We start from the raw sequence: 19,454 nt of genomic DNA, 5'->3' as shown, positions 1-19,454 counted from the left end.
AATAAATTTGATAATTAAGCCACAAATGTTCCCAGCACAGTGATATATTTAAATTACAGGCTTCTGATCTAATGGAGAAAAATCACAGATATGGCATAAATGATGCCTTTTGTTCATCCAATGCCTTTCACAGCACTCAAATGGCTCTTGCCAGCTTAATGGCCAATTCCAAATCTTCTGGGAATGAAGGAATTAGAAGGGGCTGGCAGTGAAATGACAGAAGTAAAACCCCATGGTGGGAAAAGAAATTATGGTTCTTTTCTTTTAAGAAGAGATTTCATTTATGCCTGTAATTCTCAGTAACAAGCCAGTTTTGAAAACAGACAAGCCTGGGGGTGTGACTGAGTGCTAGACCGTGCTTCGTATGTGTGAGGCTCTGGGCTGCATCCCCAGCTCCAACTAAACAAAGGATAGAAACAAGCTGGCAAGGTGGTGTGTCTCTCTGGCTGGAGGCCTTCCATTCTTGATCATTGTGGAAGGATTTCAAGAACTACAGGTCCTGGGTTCAAATCTCCTTTGGTGATTGCTGTAGGATCTTTTTTGGGCAACTCAGACTGTACTGTAGTCTCTTTAGCAAATCAAAATCAGACTTAGTAAAGACAGTTTTTAAAATATTTTATTTATTTGCAATCAGAGAGAGAGAGAGAGAGCAAATGGGTCTGCCAGGGCCTCTAACCACTGAAAATGAACTCCAGATACATGTGCACTTTGTGCATCTGGCTTTAGCTGGGTACTGAGGAATTAAACCCGGGTTATTAGGGTTTGCAGGCAAGCACTTTAACCACTGAGCAATCTCTCCAGCCCAAACAGTTTTTTGGTTTTTTTTCTAAATATTTGTTAGGATTATTGCAAGGAGGAAAGGTACTCAGCTTCAGCAAGAGGCAAACTACTGTGAAAGAGAACCTGTGGTCATCCTGCAAGGGGCCAAAGCAAAGCACTTGAGACAGTCTGTCTCTGCCCTGTCACAGGTAAAGAAGGGACATTGTAAAGTCTTAATCTCAGCCCTGTGGGAAAGAATGGGTTTCCACAGTAAGCTCTTTGCTGAAACACAAGAGGGTGAAAATACTTGCTTTGACTGACAGTTTCCCAGGGACACAGTAGAGCTCAGCGCTCACCACTTGGTGGCGATAGGGTAAGCAGATGGAGTCTGGGCCTGTGGTAGCTGGACCCAGCACCAGCATCCTAGTGAGTCTAGTAGCTTTGAAGACTTTCTGGACATTATGTCTTGCCTCCCTAGTTGGGGACAATGATTATAACTCATAGCCCTGATTTTTAATGTTTTTAAAAGGTACGTGTGCACGCGTGCATATGTGTGAGTGTGTGTGTGTGCCTAAAACACAGTGATCCCTTGCACTGGCCTTAAGCAAGCCTGTTTCCTCATCTCCACTTGGCAGGTTTGTTGAGGGGATGAAATCAAAGGAGTGTAAAGGTCCCTGACACAACTTGGTGAAAAAGCAAATAAATTCTTTTAGTTTTTCTACTCACACTCCAAAATAGGGCAATCAGTTCTTCCAATGGTCTTGATTGGTTCCGTAAATCACATCTCTGGAGTCCACAGGATCTCTCCAAAACCAAATTCGTCTGGGAGTGGTGGCACACGCCTTTAGTCCCAGCACTTCGGAAGCTGAGGTAGGAGGATCGCTGTGATAGCCTGGAGCTACAGAGTTCCTGGTCAGCCTGGGCTAGAGTGAGACACTACCTCGAAAAAAATAAAATAAAAAGAACAAAGCAAAATACTCAGTGACTTCCACACAACTCAGCACCAAAGCAGGGGTGGCAGTGTCCCAGGTTACCTGCCTGTCACTTTGCAGGAAACCTTTGCACTGAAACCAGCCACAGACGCTGCACTTGTGGGCCTTACATTCTGCATGTGATTTCCCTAAAGCGGACACTTTATATCACTCGGCCTCAGTTTACTCCTTTGCAAACTAGGGAGAACTAATCATCTAAATTGTCAGGATTAGATAAAATATTGGGCGTGAAATTGCTTACTGTTTTTTCGAGTTAGGCTCTCAACCTAGCCCAGGCTACGTGTAACTCACTCCGTGGTCCCAAGCTGGTCTCCCAATGTCCCTCCCACATCTGCCTCCCTACTGGTGGAATTACAGGCGAGCGCCATCGCGCCGGGCTTGAAATTGCTTCGCATTTCATCAATGTCCACTAAGGAAAAGCCCACCGCGCCCCAAACCCGGGCTCCACCCTTCCCCCGCCCCGGGCCCCACCTGCTGGCCCCTTAAATCAAAGAGGGCGGGGCAGCTGCATCGACCGCTCGGCAATCCGTCATGATAAGCCGATCTGGGAGCGATCGATGTCTCGTGCTCGCCCTGGCCTGTTAGAAGACCACCGGTGAGGTGTTTGCAGTACCCGAACAAGTCGTCGCACGCCCAGGGGGAACAACCCCGCCAAAAGGCGAGAAAGGTCAGTTTAAGCAACTCGGCGGCGCAGGCAGCGAAGACTGCTTACAAACGCAGGTGGTCAGATGAAAGGAAGCGCTCCGCAGCGGCTCGAGATGGCGCATGCGCGGTAGCTCGCCGCGTTCCTGCTGCTGAAAGATAGGGAAGACCCTGGACCGGGCGCGTCCCAGGGCAGTCGTCTAGCGCGTGCGCGAGGCTGGTCCGAGCTGTTGTGCGCCTGCGCCTTTAGTGCCGTTGCGTAGGCTGGACCACCACCGGTTTGCCTGTAGTCGCGGGGAGGGGGCGGGGGAAGGGGGAGGGCGCCAGGATCTGGGGAGTGGTGCGGCTGCACGGGATGGGCGGGGCCACGGGTACCTGTGCATTGTAAATTTCGTTGTGTTCTTGTTTTTTCAAATACTGCCAGCAGCAAAATGTGTAAGATGTCAGCATCCTGTCCCCAGAAAACAGAGGCCCATGTGGGAGTTGTGATGGCTTGTCCAGAGGATACTTGACCAGCCCTTTCGACTAGTCTTGGAGAGTCCTAGAGCAGGGTTAATGCAAGTACTTTGAGAGGATGACCCCATGGTTTAGAAGGCTGGGTTAAGAAATACAGGAACACGCTTAGGCTGTGTGCCCAGCAGGTCAAGGCCAGGCTCTGTAGTGGACACTGTAGGATAAACTTAGAAAGTTAGGACTTGAGTCCGTTCTGGCTGTACTTTGCTCCTCTGTGTTTGATGCAAGCAAGGGAAGCCTGTGAACCTCATCTTAGGTTGACTGATGGCAGCTGGACAAACCTGCTCAGGTTAGATCCTGTACCTTTTTCTGACCCCCTTTCCATAAAGGTCAACTGGAACATCAACAAGCCTTTAAGGAGCTTTTATTTTGGTCTGCAAAGAAAAGTTTCACTTGACCGTACCCTAAAAGCTGTACCTGTTGGCACCTGAAAGCCAGTTTTGCAGAGCAAGGTCGCAGAGGAATAACCACCCAGGATATTTCTTTTCTTCTCTGGTTTCTCAAGGTTTCTCTAGGCTGACCTGGAATTCAGTATGTAGTCTCAAGGTGCAGTCAAAGGCACCCTATCCTCCTACCTCTGCCTCCTGAGTGCTGGTATTACAGGCTATTTCTTACCTTACAACCCCCATCACCTTCAAAAGCAAAGCAGAAATTTTTCTATGGCCAAAAAGAATTAAAGCCTGTACCTGAGAGTTCCAGAGGGGCAACTTCTGAAGTGAGGATACAGGGTTATTGGGGGCTGTTTCATATGGCCACTGCTTGGGTGACTGTGGGTGTCATTTCGTCTGGAATGACCCCAGTTTCTGTTTGTCCAGGGACTTATATTACTAGTGAAAGGCCCAAGAATTCAGAAGCTCAGAAATACTATCACGCTCCAAGGGGAGCTTAAGCGGGCCCCCTGCATACCTCAAACTCCAGGCTTTACTCTCTGTTGGAAGCAAGTAAAGAATCCCTCTTCTCATTATATCAGAGCCCGCTCCTAATATAAAACTAGGTAAAAAGGGCATGAGATAGCCCTCAAGGATGGGAAATGAGTAATGAAGTGAACCACTTATTTGGTTTCTGTAAATAGCCTGCACTATAAGCCTTACACTATAAGCCTTAATAGCCCACACTGTAAGCCTTAGTAGCTCGCACCATAAGCTGTAGCAGCCTGCCTCAGACCACCAAGGTCATAGGAGGCTGATACCATACTCTGCTACCCCCACCTAAGGAATTGCGCAAAGGCTGACCCCCAAGGTCATAGGAGACTGGAACCACACTCTGCTACTCCCACCCAAGGACCTGCGCAAATGCTGACCACCAAGGTCATAAACTAATTGGCTTAGAAACTATGGGGTGGCACAAACTGACTGGCTTACACCTTGCGGGCTCCTGATATTAAAAAATGATTGGTCTAATGCACAGGCTTTGTTAGAAACCCTATAAAAACTGTCCTGTTCCTGCATTTGGGGCTCTGCAGTCCTCTACCCCTGTGCGGTGTATGACTGTGGGCCCCAGCGCGCTTGGAATAAAATCCTCTTGCAGTTTGCATCAAGACCACTTCTCGTGAGTGATTTGGGGTGTCGCCATATCCGGGCAGAGCGTGGGGTCCCCCTCCCGGGATTCCTTCACTAGCACCCTGGTTTAGACAATAGTTAAGCCACCTATACCTGGCTACTACTAGTGGACTGTTTATAGAGCGCACAATAAACCTTTAAGGTAGAATTTTGAGTTTAAAGACCACTAGGAAAGACTGTCTCATACATCTTACACTTGACTCGTCCTAGAAGGACCAATTGATTAATGCAATCTTTTCTAAGAGGTATTTCAGTGAGGAGTTCTGGAAAGCCAGTCCGTAAGGCCAGGTCACAAGGCCACTGGGGCTGGCCCCCTCCTTATCTGACCAGGATATGGAAAAACACTGGAAGATTAGTTTGTGAAACATAAACATAAGACCATTGAGAAACTATGAAACATGTAACTGAATACCACAGGCTTGTGTGATGGTTTTGCTTTTGGCCACATGAGGCCAGTTCCTCTTGAAGACTGTTTCATAGTGCTGAGAAGCTGACTCAAGGCTGTTTCCTGGATAGGTGCTAATTCTAGCACTCTCATATGAAAACAAAAATGGGAGATTGATTATAAAACTAGAAGTCTGATTTCACCTAACCCATACAATCTCTATTCTATAAGGAATAGTTTCTTGTTGTTTTCTTGAGACTGGTTTTCTATCCATCCCAGGCTTACCTGGAATGTGCACTGTAGCCCAAGCTGACCTTGGACTTAGGGCTGTCCTTCTACCTTAGCCTCCCAGGTGCTGAGAAGGAATAGTTTTTCAAACCAGTCACAAGGCCACTGTGGATGGAAGTCTGTTGTACAATACCAGGATAGTGGCTATTTAAAAGGCCACATCATGAGGCTGTGGAAGCTGCCATGAGGCTGCCAAGGCCAGTATGCTGCTCCATTATGACAGTTTGCTCATGCTGCCAATGAAAGGTCTGTGAGAAGCTCATGTTTAAGACCACTGGGGAGGCTGTCAGCCCATTTCAAGTAGCCACCAAGGCAGTATGGAAGCCATTTTGGAAAAATCTGATACACCTAGCCTGAAGTTCCTACTTCAGGAAGATGACCATTCAGTGTCAGTTGTACTAGACATTCACTGAAGATATCTGTGTTTAAAAAAAAAAAAAGCTGAGAGAATTTCATGTGCCCAGGATGACTCTAGTTTTTTTTTTTTGCTTTAATTTTTATTTTTTTATTAACAACTCCATAATTGTAAACAATATACCATGGTAATTCCCTCCCTCCCCCCACTTTCCCCTTTGAAACTCCACTCCTCATCTTATCCCCTCCACCTCTCATGATTGATCTTTTATTTTGATGTCATGATCTTTTCCTCCTATTATGATGGTCTTGTGTAAGTAGTGTTGGGCACTGTGAGGTCATGGATATCCAGGCCATCTTGTGTCTGGAGGAGCACGTTGTAAGGAGTCCTACCCTTCCTTTGGCTCTTACATTCTTTCTGCCACCTCTTCCACAATGGACCCTGAGCCTTGGAAGATATGATAGAGATGTTTCAGTGCTGAGTACTCCTCTGTCACTTCTCAGCACCATGGTACCTTCTGCAGGATCACTGTTTTATACTGCTAACCTGAGGCCCTCACCCAGAATGCTCTTTCATATGTCTTCATGAGGTCCCCCCAAGGCTAGTTGGTAAAGTATACAGGCCACCTTAGGTTAGCTTATATAGTGACCAAACACAGCCACCTTGGGAGGCCAGGTGACAAAACATGAGGCTACTGAGGCTTTGTAAGGCCTGGTTATGAACCCAAATGTGGCCATGTTATAAAATCACCCTGGGACATCACTATACAAAGCCAGTGGTTTGCATTCCAGAGCACTCTTTGTTTATTGCCTGTTTGAAAACCCTCTGGGAGATATTTTATAATTCCACTAAGAGGCCAGATTTCAAAGTTGGTAAGAAGGCTCCTGTGGGAATCTTTTCTTTTTTTTTTAAGTTTTTTTTAGTTTTTTGAGGTAGGGTCTCACTCTGGTCCAGGCTGACCTGGAATTAACTCTCATCTCAGGGTGGCCTTGAACTCATGGCAATCCTCCTACCTCTGCCTCCCGAGTGCTAGGATTAAAGGCGTGCACCACCACGCCCAGCTTCCTGTGGGAATCTTTTCATCAAGTGTTCTGGGAGTCATTTTTCTAGGCCTTTCTGAGAAGCCAGGAAGTCTGCATGCTGTCTTGTTCAGGCTTGTAGGTAAGACCATACTAGAAGACTGGACTCTGAAACCCTCCAAGAAGGCTATTAATGAGGCCAGCACAGGCATTTATGAACTTTCTAGGAGGCTGGAAATAGAAACCATCCCAGTAGGTTGGGGCCAGGCCACTAAAGTTCACTAAGTTCCCTTAAGCCAAATGAACCAACAGGAAACCATGTCCACTGTGAGCCAAGGACTGAGCAAGGCCCCTGAAGAGTGTCCAAGAGGCACATGCAGTGGGAAGCTGACTTGCTTTTAGGTGAGGACACTCAGTGCATAATTGAACCCATTAGACCTCTGCTCATCTGGAAAGCCTCACTGGTGTCATGAAATGGTGAGAGATGTGCTGGGCCGTGTCTCTAAGGCAGCCAGCCCTGGCATGGCACGAGGGAAAGGCACCAAGATGGGTCAGCATTTAGGCCCAGTTTCAGCATAAATAACTGACCACAGGCTCCGGACAAGTCACTTCATTTCTTCTCATCTTTAAAATAGGAGGGTGGCCAGGCATGGTGGGGCACGCCTTTAATCCAAGCACTTGGGAGGTAGCAGTAGGAGGGTCGCCATGAGTTCAAGGCCACCCTGAGATTACACAGTGGATTCTATTTCAGCCTGGGCTAGAGTGAGACCCTACCTCAAAAAAACAAACAATAGCAAATGCAAAAAAATAGGGTAGGGAAAGGATCTCAGCACTGTCCTTCTCATACCATAATGAGGAACAAACTCTGAGAAAAAGAATGGTCAGGAAACCATGGTATAGACAAGTGCTGGGGACCAGTTTTAAGTAATTATTTCAACTTCAGTGTGGGTCTGGAAGAGGAGGAACTGTGAAATAATAAGCAAGAAAGACATGTCCTCACTGAGTAGAGACATAGGGTTTTCTCAAACTGTATTTAGGAGGAATAATTGCCTTCCTCACATTTCTCTCAAGAAGTAGCTCAGCATCCCAGCTTTTGTCACATGCTGGCTTGTGACTTTGTGGCTCAGTTTCCTCATCCATAAGCTCATGGATTCTGTAACCATGCTGCTTGAGCTTAACCCTCTGTCCCAGGACTGTGGGAACATAAACTATTGAGGCACCCTGACAGGCTTCACATAGGGGATCATTTGGGATGGGCCTGAGAGGTTGAGTAGGAGTTTGGCAGGCAGAACAAGACTGTTGGAGTCATTCCACATGTGGGTAAGTACATGTTCCTCTCTGAACAGATGTCTGTGCAGTGCTCACTAAGTGCCAGACCCTGAAAATACAGCAGAGACCTCAGACAGAGGAACTTGGAAGGGAGGCTTGCAGGCATGCAGGGCAGAGCTATTGGCCAGTAGCAAAGACTGTTGGAAGGCATTGCAGGTAGGGTTTGCGCATGCTCTCTGACTCTTATCTTGTCCCCCTCAGACACTGATCATGGCAGAGGTCACTGAAGGCCATGAAAAGCCTCTGGAGGAAGCCAGTGTCCTCTGGGAAACCCTCAGAGCACTCCTGCCCCTCACGGAGGAAGACATGAAGCTGGACCTCGGTGAGAAGGTGGATGGGAGCACAGCCACGCTACTGCAGCAGACGGTGGGGCTCTTCTACAGGGGCCGCTGGCAGGCGTGTCTGCAGGCCAGCGAGGCCGTCCTGGACTATGCCTGGGAGAAGCTCAACACTGGGCCCTGGCGGGACGTGGACAAGGACTGGCGTCGTGTCTATGCTTTTGGCTGCCTCCTGAAAGCCCTGTGTCTGTGCCAACAGTCACATGAGGATACCTCTGTGATCACAGCCCTGCGGGTGTGTGACATGGGCCTGCTGATGGGAGCATCCATCCTCAGGGACATCCTCCTCAGAGTCGCAGCCACCCTCCAGGCTCACCTGCTTTCCAGAAAGCGGCCTTCCAGTGACCCTCACCAGGACCAACCTAGGACAAAGGTATTTGGAAGTCACTGAAGTCAATGTCCATCCTAAGGTGCCAGCAGACCTGCTCCCTCCTTTTCCTAGGGCGAGGTTCATGTACGCAGTCTCTCTGCTAAAAAGTGTTGCATTGATTGGGGGAAGGAGCCCCTGGGTCCATAAGGCTTTGCAAAGCTGTGCCTTTTGAAGAGAAGAGGTGGATAAGAACTTTGTGGTTCCTGAGAGGGAGACTTACAGGCATGTAGGGACCTCTTGCTGCAGTCTGAGAAGCTTACAGAAGGACCAGAAGACTTTCCTGCCACACTGTTTTGTGCAGCAGAGTCTAGGTGAAGTGTCTCAGCCAGGTGACTGAGATTCAGGGACCAGTGTGTCTCACCTTTGCTATGACCCACCCTGTGGTCCTCAGAGGTCATCCTGGAATTTAAGTGCTACACTGTATCTGCTCCAGACCAGGAGCACAATTTATGCAGAAGGCTGCAGAGCCAACCCATTGTGGACTCAAAGCCCTTACCCAGGTCTCCAGGCAAGAAGGGGTCTGTTCTCATCTATAAAATGGTAGTTAGAGTCCTGAGCCCCAGAAAGAAAAAACTAAGGCTGTGCTGGACACCTGTTTCTTTCCTACATATTTCTTTCCTGTACTTTTACTTGTTTTAGTATTTTTATTTTGTTTGTGTAAAAGAGGAGAGTAAGAGAGAAAAGACACACCAGGGCATCCTGCCACTACAAAGAAACTTCAGAAGAATTGCCACTTTGTGCATCTGACTTTACCTTGGCTATCAGGCTTTGCAAACAAGTACCTTTAGCCACTGAGCCATCTCTCTAGTGTTTTCCTGTATTTTTAGAATGTCATCTGAGTGTGATTTGCATGCTCTAAGAAAGATGTGGTGGGTACATTAAGTACATGAGTGTAACCACAGTGAAAGACTGCAGGGGAGAAGAGAGGCAGGGTGGAGCAGGGGAGGTTGGTAGAGAAAAACCAGAGTCTTGGGCTGAGGTGGGGAGATCAGTAATATAGTCAACCACTCAGGAAAAGGATATAGAGCCTTTAAACAAATTTCTCACCTCTGCTTGATGAAATAAGAGAAACCTGGCTTGGGGCAATGGAAGGGGTGCTGCTTAACATTTGTGGGGGCAGGATAGTCTCCTATTCAAGAGACATGTCCCCTTTGGCTCAAAGTACCTCTCCTCCTCCATCAAGTGTGTCTCATGAGGATAGAAAGGTGGCCCAGTGCCCAAAGTGGCCAGAGAGCAGAGAGCACAGCGTCTACTCAGCCTCGCCGGGTTCAAGACCCATGCTGTACCCCACCTGAGCGGGCAGAGGTCCCTTCCTCTCTGTGCCTCAGCTCCCATGCTGGAAGTGGGCTTCTGCAAATGAGCCTTAAATGAACCTGCAGTGGCCCCAGTGAGGCAGCCCCACATGCCCTCCTGGAGCTCTCATGTCTCTGACTTTGGAAGTGTCTTCTGTCACTGGCAGAGTGTGGGAAGGTCTCTGGTGAAGATCTCTGTGGGCAAAGGCTAGGCAGTGGGAATGGTATAAACAGCGAGACCAGCACACCAGGCAGTGGTCCTGAGTACTGAAGGTGGTACTCTTGTCTGCAGCCATTTTAAGATGAGGAAACAGAGATGAGATGGGATGAGAAGTGACCTGCTCAGCTCAGCTTACTGACTAGGAGATGGATGAGGAGGACCATAACCCCTTGTGAGAAATCACAAAGGGGGCTGGAGAGATAGTTTAGTGATTAAGGCACTTATCTGCAATGCCTAAAGACCCAGGTTCAATTCTTCAGTACTAACGTAAGCCAGATACACAAGGTTGCACATGCATTTGGAATTCGTTTGCAGTGGCTAGAGGCCCTGGGGCACCCATTCTCTCTCTGCCTCTTTCTCTCTCAAATAAATAAATAAACTTTAAAAAATTTAAAAAGATCACAAGGACTGGGTGGCAGTGTAGAAACTGCCTTAGGTGCCTCTGGCTGGATGCAGGCACGGGGCTGCTCACTCTCCAACACAGCTGCCACCAGCAGTCCCAAGAGGTGCCTGCAAAAGACAGGAATGAAAGACAGAGATCAAGACTTTATGTAATGGAGGGCTTTGGAATATTACGTTTTCCTTTATTGTAGAATGTATTTATATCATAAGCAGTTTTTCATGAAATGGTGAAAAAAGGGGAGGGAACCTGAACTTGTGAGAGCAGATGGTAGTAGCAGTAACAATACATATTATCTATTTCTGGGTGTTATGGGAACTCCTATAATTCCAGTATCTGGAGGCTAAGGCCTGAGTTCAGAGCTATCCTGGGGTACCTAGTAATACCCTGTCTCATAAACAAAACAAAACAGTAGCTGGGCATGGTGGCACACGCCTTTAATCTCAGTACTCGGGAGGCAGAGGTGGGAGGATCGCTGTGAGTTTGAATCCAGCTTGAGACTACATAGTGAAGGTTAGCCTGGGCTAGAGTGAGACCCTACCTCAAAAACAAAACAAAATGCGTCTATTATGGTTGCTAAATGACACCCAAGCCATCCTATTATGGATATAGATTTGTAGCAGAAAGCCTCAAAGCCTTTCTTAAAACATTTATTTATTTTCAAGCAGAGAGAGAGAGAGAAGAGAGACAGACAGAATGGATCCATCAGGGCATCCAGCCACTTGTAAACAAACTCCAGCTGCATGTACCTCGTTGTGTATCTGGCCTTACATGGGTACTGGGGAATCAAACTCAGGTCGTTGCTCTGCAGGCAAGCACCCTAACTGCTGAGCCACCTCTCCAGCATCATACTAAAGCTTTCTTGTGTTTGAATCTCAACAGAAAGTGAGGGCCAACCCTGATTCAGCTCCTGATATGGCCTCTGAGAGGGCAGTGCCCCGTCTTCACTGCCCATCCCTACAATACTTCCAGAAACATTTCCTGGTTCCTGGGAGGCCTGTGATCTTGGAGGGTGTGGCTGACCACTGGCCGTGCATGAAGAAGTGGAGGTAAGTGGTTGCTGCAGGGCTCTGAGGCCCCTTCTCCCATCTGAACATCCCCATGACACCCTGAAGTCTTCCTCCTGCCCTCCACTGATACTTTACCAGCCCCAGGGACTCACTGCCAAGGGGTTAATGAATTTTATTTGTTTTGTTTTGGTTTATTTTGTTTTTTCGAGGTAGGGTCTCACTTTAGCTCAGGCTGACCTGCTAGGGGTAAAGGTATGGGCTACCACGCCCTGTGGTTAATGAATTTTAAATGAGGCACTCTGAATTTATACCAGATATCTAAGAGTCTCACCTCTGTGTGCTGCCCTGAACAGGTGTTTAATGAGGAAGTGACAGTTTCAGGAGAAGCTTGATAAGATTTTGTAAGATCTTAGAAACTCCTAGAAATTCCACAGGCCTTCTCATGGTCCTGAGGCCATACCCGGAAGTGGGCGGATGACTCCCTGTGGAATTCAGAGTGAGGGGTCAGATCTGCTGCTGGAGAGAAGCCGTGAGGCTACAAGGGGACTCAGGTTCAGGAAGGAGGAGGAACAGGGCTGCTCTCCCTTCCATGGCACAGCGGTCATATCCACAGATGCAACCTGCTACAGATCAGAAATGCAGTGAGGCTGCAAGCCTGCGTCTGTGCCAAACAGGGACAGCCTTGCTTTTCCCTTGTTGTTATTCCCCAGATACCGTGGAGGACAGGTAAGAATGTGGTGGTTGCCTCGCAGAGAGTATGAGCAGTCATGAGATATGCTTAGGTTCTTTGCAAACACTGTCATTTTCTGTAAGAATATCCTGAGATTTAGCATGAGTGGGGAACATGGAAACAGTCCTGAAGGCATGTTGAGGGGCAGCTGTAGCTCAAGGGGCAGGGTTGAATCAGGCTGAAGGGGTTTGTGGAAGCAGCAGCCCCAGAGACTCCAGTGAGGAGGAATTCTAATCACCATGTCATGTCAAGTGTTCAGAAGGGGACAGGTGCTAACATCACCCCGCTTTCACAGATGGGGAGCAGGGACTTAAGTTAAATATCCTGCAAAAGGCCCCCTGGCCTGCCCCATGCTATCAGAGTTCAGAGCCAGGCACTTTATCACTCCCGGCCCCACCTGCCATTTATCCTAAGAAGCTTTCTCAGCTCAGCTCAGAGACAAGATGGGCTAGGACAAGTTAGGACCCTCGCCAGTGGTACACAGAGCAACCCAGACATCCAGACTTTGGGGAGTCTATATGCAAAGCCACACTGCACACTGTGTTAGCTGTGTGGCCCCAGGCAGGACCTTTGTTCTGTCAGTGGAGTGAGGGAGAACAGTGTTTTGTGAGGATGAAGGGACCCAAAGGAAAGGGCACCCAGCAGTTGTTAGTGATGATGGCCTACAACAGTCCCTGCTTCTTACAGTCTGGAGTACATCCAGGAGATTGCTGGCTGCCGCACTGTCCCTGTGGAAGTGGGTTCCAGGTATACAGATGAGGACTGGTCCCAGAAACTCATGACCATCAATGAGTTCATCAGCAAGTATGTCGTGTGTGAGGTGCGTCTCATCCCTTGGACGACTCTCTCATCTTTCCAGAGCACAGAGCACACTTGTGAGCAGGCCATCTCTGTACAGCAGAGGGATGTCCAGAGGACTCGAGCCATGAGCATTAGCAATCAGTGCCCAGGCTGGGGTAGGAAAGCTAGGTGTTTGGCAAGGTGAAGGGTGCATTCAAGTCTTACCACTTCTTTTCCATTTTGCTACAGTCCAGTGGTTTTCAGTCATCTCGATCCAGGACATTTTCCCCCTTGAAAGGCCCTGTGCTCATGAACGATCACCTCCCACCCACCCCTACCCTGTCCCCACCCCCATGTGACATTTGTGCACATGTGCTTTTGTTTCTCGCAGGCATATACCAGCTATGGTATTGCTGGCACATGGTCAGCTGCCTGAGGAGACACCAGACAGATTTCCAAACTGGCTACATATGTTCTGGCTAGTTTACTGCAATGAGGAAAGAGGGTACCCTCCTGAAGCCCTGGTGGCTGGGGGTATTACACGTGCCGTTTGCAGTATTATAACCTTCCTGTGGGCTGAAAAGAGAGGATCTGAAAGTGAGGGATGTCAGTAGGGCTTGTAGTTCTCCTGCAGCTCCCTAGCCACCCACACCCACCACAGCCCGGCCCATGGGTCCCATCAGGTTCGTAGCAGATCTGCTGTACACAGCTACATAGTAAGACCCTGCTCAGTACAAAGCTGTGGCTGCAGGCTGAGGGTTAGTAAAGAGTGAGTAATTAGAGCATTGGTTCCAGCTCTGTAGATGGACATTGGCAGTGGTTGCACATGAGTGAAAATGTACTTATTGCCACTGAGCTTAAAACATACTTCAAAAGTAAATTTTATGTCATACTTAAATTATCACAATTTTTAAAACAATTTCTACAATGAAGAAGCCATCAGGAGTGGGCTGCGGCTGCAGTTTTTACTTAAGGAGCATTATTGGGGCCTGGTAGCTTACTCAGGCGCCTGTGAGGCAGAGGCAGTCCCAGTCCTAAGTCTCCTTGTCCTTCACCCCCATCCTGTCTGGGAGGTCACTGACAACATCAGGCTCAGGAGTGGGAGAAGAGGACCACCCAGGACAGAGTGGCAGGTAGGGCTGGGGCTGAGGGCTCAGCATCAACTAAACAACACAGACACTGGCAAGAACCTGCCACAAGTAACCCTGCTTTCTGTTTCTCCTGTGGGCTAGGCGCCGGACGTCGGGTACCTTGCCCAGCACCAGCTCTTCGACCAGGTGAGTGTGAGACCATGCCCTTGCTCCTCACCCCACCCCTTGCTCCTTCCCACCCAGGGAAGCCCTCTGGCGCTGCCCCTGCAGGAAGAAGTGGTCTCCTCACTGTCAGCAGCAGTAGGGCACATGGCTGCCTGGCTTGAGGTTGGGCATGCTCGGAAGTACTTTACTGCTGTCCACATTCTGGTAGCTATAACAGAATACCTGACAAAAGCAACTTAAGGAAGGAAGGGTTTATTTTGGCTCATGGTTTAAGGGATCTAGTCCACTGTGGTGTGGAATGAATGGCAGCAGGCTGGTCACATCTTGTCGGTAGTTAGGAAACAGAGATGAATGTTCGTGCTCAGCTGGCCTTCTTTTTACCTTTTATATCCAGTCTGGTACCCCAGAGCGTGGGATGATGATCAGGGTGAGTCATCCCTCCTCAGTTAAGACTGCTCTGGAAACCCTCATAAACACATTCCCAGAGGTCTGACTTATAGTTGATTCTAAATCCAGTCAAGTTGATGGTAACAACTAACATCACACCCAGGGAGGAAGCCTTTGTCAGGACTTGGGGGCAAGGCCAGGAATGTGCTCTCTCAAAGGGAAGATCTGAGCCTCTTAGGGCTAAGGCCATAGCCAATGGGACATGGGGCTTGTCTGCAGGTTTTGTGTTTCACTGTGAGGCCTAGGCTATGCTGGATTTGAAAGGCCTCCATGTCCAGGAATAGAAGGGAATGAGGGCATGGCCATGGGCTCTTCCCAACCTCCGCCTGCTTTCTGTCCATCTCTTATTAAAGAAAAGAACTCTCATCCTCTGCTGTGTGACCCTGACTGAGACAAGCCTCTCCACTGACCTCAATCCTCCCAGGCATCACCTCCCCAGGGATAAGTCAGTCATTCACCTGGGACCCCCTCTCCCAAGCCAGTGTCCTGGAGCAACCACTGGATCACTCAAGGTCCAGAGACATGTTGAGAACTAGTAGCAAAGCTTGAAGTTACTGTTAAAGGTGAGCCAGAACTCTGAGGCCACTTCAGACACTGAGGGTGCTTGGGTCTGTCCCTTGGCTCCCCAGAGTGTCCCTCTGCTGTCCAGAGCACCCAGAGAAGCTGAGCAGCCTGGGGCCATCCTTCTGGGACCTCTCTGCCTACAGGAAGTTAGGCTCTACCACATTGGTACCAAGAACCTTGTTTTGAATTCCTTGGCAACCCTTTGTCTTAGAAGGCCTTGGCTGCTGCTTCAGTCCTGTCAGGTCATCAGTCACATCCCTGAGTCTGAATCCTTAGCCAGTGAACCAGTCCCTCATTTGGAACCCTGGTGACGTCATCAGGAGCCATCTGAGTTCTGCTCAGTATCCCACAGGGCCATCCAGGTCTGGTGCCTATCAAAGCCACAGTGTGGTGTGCTGGCAAAGCTAAAGTTCTGAGAGCTTTTGAGGATGGCGTGAATGCCCTGAGGACTTCCTCGTACCACTGAGAACCTCAGATCACCAACTTGCACATCAGCCCAGAGTGTCATGAAACAGCATCCTTTGCATTTCTACTCTGGCTGTGAGACAGACCAGCAGCATCTGGCTCAAGACCACTACTGGGAGAACATTTTGGCTTCCCATGTGGAGCCTGGTTTTCTGACTTGAAACTTGAGGGCATCAAAGGTGTGGCAGTAGCAGAATACTCTCTGAAAGGATCCTGAGGGCAGAATCAGCCCTTTGTATGCCTTTTTCTCTCAAGCTTAAAAAAGTAACCCAGGGGCACTGCACACCTGGTGCTAGGGGCTGACCCTCTGTCCTTGGGCTTGGCCCTGGATTGGATTGTACAGGGCCTGCCGAGGGCTGCCCATTAAGTGTCTTCTTCACCCCAAGCCCATGGCTATTCTCAGAGGTGACCTCCTCCATGATGACTTTATGGTCTGGCAAGAGCTCTGCCTGAGTCTCTAGAAACACACCCATGCACCCACTACCCCCCCTCCCCCGCAACTCTCCAACATGTGTCCCCAGAAGGGGTTTCTGTGACCTGCTGGGAAACAAGCTTCACGATGGGACACACCTGGACTGTGAGAAGTCAAAAGCCAAGAATTATAGGTGCCCACTCGCAGGGTGTTGGAATGCAGAGCTGTGGAAGAGAGGGTGTGGGAGGCTGGGAGGGAAGCAGGGGTGTAAGTAAGGGGCCAGCATGGGTGCATTTTCCAGCTCCTCATGTTCATCACTGCGACAACTCCTAACAGTGACTAAGGCAGCTGAGCCCCCGCCAGCTGGGAGCCTCACACCACCGCCTCCTTGAAGACTGCCCCAGTCACATTCTTTACAAAGGAGCTCAGCCCAAGTCCCCCACAGCTGGTCAGACTGCAGGGCTCTTTGTCTTGTACTAGTCACAGTGACCTTGTGTGACCCACTTGTGACTCAAGTCAGTCAACCATTTACCGCCAGGGCTCAGCAGCCCAGTATCCTCATGGCGCCGGGCCACGGCCTCAGCCTTTGCTTATTTCATTAGTGGGGAATGATGGTTCTATTGATTTCATTTGGGCCTGATAGCTAATGAGGCTGAGGCCCTTCCTCATATCTAACTCATTTAAGTACGCTTGGTCCAGTCTTCACGGAGGGCCTTTGCTTTCCTTATTGAGCTATAAACTCTGCCTGATAACTCTTGGCTCTCTAGATCGTTTAATAAGCTTCCTCGTTTGCTGGTCTTCATGGGAGTTACATTTATTTAAAATAGGTCAAATGTGGTTTCTTTACTAGTGTTAACTTTGGGTAACTTCCCATACAGATTTGATAAATTCCCAGTGTCATTCTTCAGTTCTTATTGCTTGAGACAGGATCTCACTGTGTAGCCCAGGCTGACCTCCAACTTGCCATCCTCCTGCCTCAGCCTCCAGAATGCTGAGATTACAGGCATGCATCATCACACCCGGCTCCTTTGGATTTTTTGTTGAACTTCTTTTTAGAAAATGGCAGAGTATTTTCTTAAACATGAACATCAGGTTTTCAAATAGGAAATAAATCTGTAAGACAAGATTATAACTTTTTTGTATTCCTTAAAATTCTTGTTAACATATGAATTAAGCTGGTCATGATGACAAACAACTATAATGCCAGCACTTAGGAGGCAAAGCAAAAGGATGGCAAATTCCAGGCCAGCCTGGACTAGAGAGAGCCAGTCTCAGAAAGAAGCCAGGATGAGGGAGGGAGAGGGTAGAAGGCAGGCTCAGTTTATCCAGAAGCATGTGCTTGACTCTTCTGGCAGGCAGATGTTACTTCACTCCCGGCTGGTGCACCCAACGCTGGGCTTCAGTGCTCTGCTTACACCCACAGATCCCAGAGCTGAAGCAAGACATCAGCATACCCGATTACTGCTGCCTGGGCCACGGGGATGAAGAAGAGATCACTATCAATGCCTGGTTTGGTCCCCAAGGAACCATCTCCCCACTTCATCAGGACCCCCAGCAAAACTTCCTGGTCCAGGTGAGAGCTGCAACAGAGGCTTTTCACCTTCCTCATGGGCTGGCTGAATGGCCCTCTTGGAGATACCAGGCTCTTGGAAAAGACAGGAGCCAGGCATAATAGCACATGCCTATAATTCTGGCACTGGGGAGGTAGAAGTAGATGGGTCTGAGTTCAAGGCCAGCCTGGGCTACATGAGATGGAAGGGAGGGACCCCCTGAAAAGGATGTGGACAGAAAATAGTCTGACCCCAGGGTAGAGCCTTTACAAGGCTGCTTCCAGGCAGCACCCTCTGGAGGGTACCAGCATATCTCAGCAGCCTGTGTTCTCCACCTCAGTCTGGCATTCCATAGCCCCCAATGTCAGTGTATACCTAAGGATAAGGGCTAGTAAATGAGCAAGGTTTTCAGGAGTAGATGTTTGTCACAAGGGGAAGACCATGTGCTTACTGCTGGAAGAATCCTGGCTGAGTTTCTAGAAAAGCTAGAACATCCTTGCAGGGCAGTGAGCCAAAGTACCTGGCCTTGGCACCAGCTGTCATCTATTTTTGTGATCCTAGGCAGTCACCTCTCTGTGCCTCAGTTCTCACATGGGAAATGGTGGGGAGACACCACCAAAGGGAGTTGTGAGGATTAAACAAGGCAGAAATGCTAGTTCCTGACACTCAGGCCCTTATCTGAGGTGAGCTACAATATTGAGGTGACCGGTCAGAATGTACCTGGAGAAGAGACAGCACTGGAATTTGAGCAGCATGTGGTAGGACAGAGTGGCCTAGGTGCAGGGGACACCGTGGAAAGGTGTACAGGGATGGGAACAAGGGACCTGTGTCCAGCTGACAGGACTTCTCTTTTCCCCCAGGTGATGGGGAGGAAATACATCCGGCTATATTCCCCGCAGGAGTCAGAAGCTCTGTACCCTCATGACACACATCTCCTTCACAACACAAGCCAGGTGGGCACACAGGGACCCATGACAACATGGTGACCACTGTCCCTAGAGACCAGCAGATGACCTCTCTGTCTTTCTACAGGTTGACGTGGAGAACCCTGACCTGGAGAAGTTCCCCAAGTTTGCTGAGGCTCCGTTCCTGTCCTGTATTCTGTCCCCAGGAGAGACCCTTTTTATACCTGTCAAGTACTGGCATTATGTGCGAGCTCTGGACCTGAGCTTCTCAGTCAGCTTCTGGTGGTCATAGGCAAGAGTGGCAAGGATCCCAAGATCCACAGCACCCACTGGCCCACTCACAGGTGGGGCCCAGGAGATTAAACCATCATGGTGCTGGGGCAAAATGGACAGAGCCCAGGATACACCAGACAGGCAGCCCACAGTGTCTCTGACATGCAAAGGCCTGACATGATTGAGCACAGACCAGCAGCCAGCCCAGTGGAAAAGCTTGGGCTCTGGGCTTGCTGCTAGACTCCAGCTGGCTCTGTTGTTAAACTGCTGTGTGGTTTGGGCCCAAGTTCCTCCCACCCCTGTGCCTCTGTGGCACCTGGAACCAGGCAAGCTTTGTCTCCCCAAGAGCCTAAGAGGCACATGTGCACAACCACTGCTGTATTTTCAATCAGAGAATTTTATTTTAAAAAATCATTTGTTTAGGGCTGGAAAGATGGTTTATTGGTTAAGGTATCTGTGAAGCCTAAGGACCCAGGTTTGATTCCCCAGAACCCATGTAAACCAGATGCACAAGGTGGTTGCATGAGTCTGGAGTTCATTTGCAGTGGTTGGAGGCCTTAGCATGTCCATTTTCTCCTCAATAGTTTTTGTTTGTTTGTTT

At 49.0% G+C, this 19,454-nt stretch overlaps 1 protein-coding gene across 1 annotated transcript; it reads left to right on the top strand.

The window, feature by feature from the left end:
• The first annotated feature begins 2,264 nt into the window (after nt 1-2,264).
• On the top strand, nt 2,265-19,275 carry Kdm8 (lysine demethylase 8). The gene is made up of 8 exons (XM_045130742.1): nt 2,265-2,418; nt 8,043-8,552; nt 11,344-11,510; nt 12,889-13,021; nt 14,214-14,258; nt 17,549-17,698; nt 18,536-18,628; nt 18,708-19,275. Exons 2-8 carry the CDS (start codon nt 8,052-8,054, stop codon nt 18,870-18,872), a joined length of 1,254 nt encoding a protein of 417 aa, XP_044986677.1. The 5' UTR covers nt 2,265-2,418; nt 8,043-8,051; the 3' UTR covers nt 18,873-19,275.
• Nucleotides 19,276-19,454: the final 179 nt, after the last annotated feature.

Source organism: Jaculus jaculus, chromosome 12, assembly GCF_020740685.1.
Source record: "Jaculus jaculus isolate mJacJac1 chromosome 12, mJacJac1.mat.Y.cur, whole genome shotgun sequence".
Classification (NCBI taxonomy): domain Eukaryota; kingdom Metazoa; phylum Chordata; class Mammalia; order Rodentia; family Dipodidae; genus Jaculus; species Jaculus jaculus.
The sequence above is the reverse complement of the archived record's forward strand: the minus strand, read 5'-3'. Positions and strand labels throughout refer to the sequence as shown.

Coding starts and splice junctions, on each gene's coding strand:
- Kdm8 (XM_045130742.1), top strand. CDS start 8,052: ATGGCAGAGGTCACTGAAGGCCATGAAAAGCCTCTGGAGGAAGCCAGT. Junction 11,511..12,888: donor CCGTGCATGAAGAAGTGGAG/GTAAGTGGTTGC, acceptor TGCTTCTTACAG/TCTGGAGTACATCCAGGAGA. Junction 18,629..18,707: donor TCCTTCACAACACAAGCCAG/GTGGGCACACAG, acceptor GTCTTTCTACAG/GTTGACGTGGAGAACCCTGA.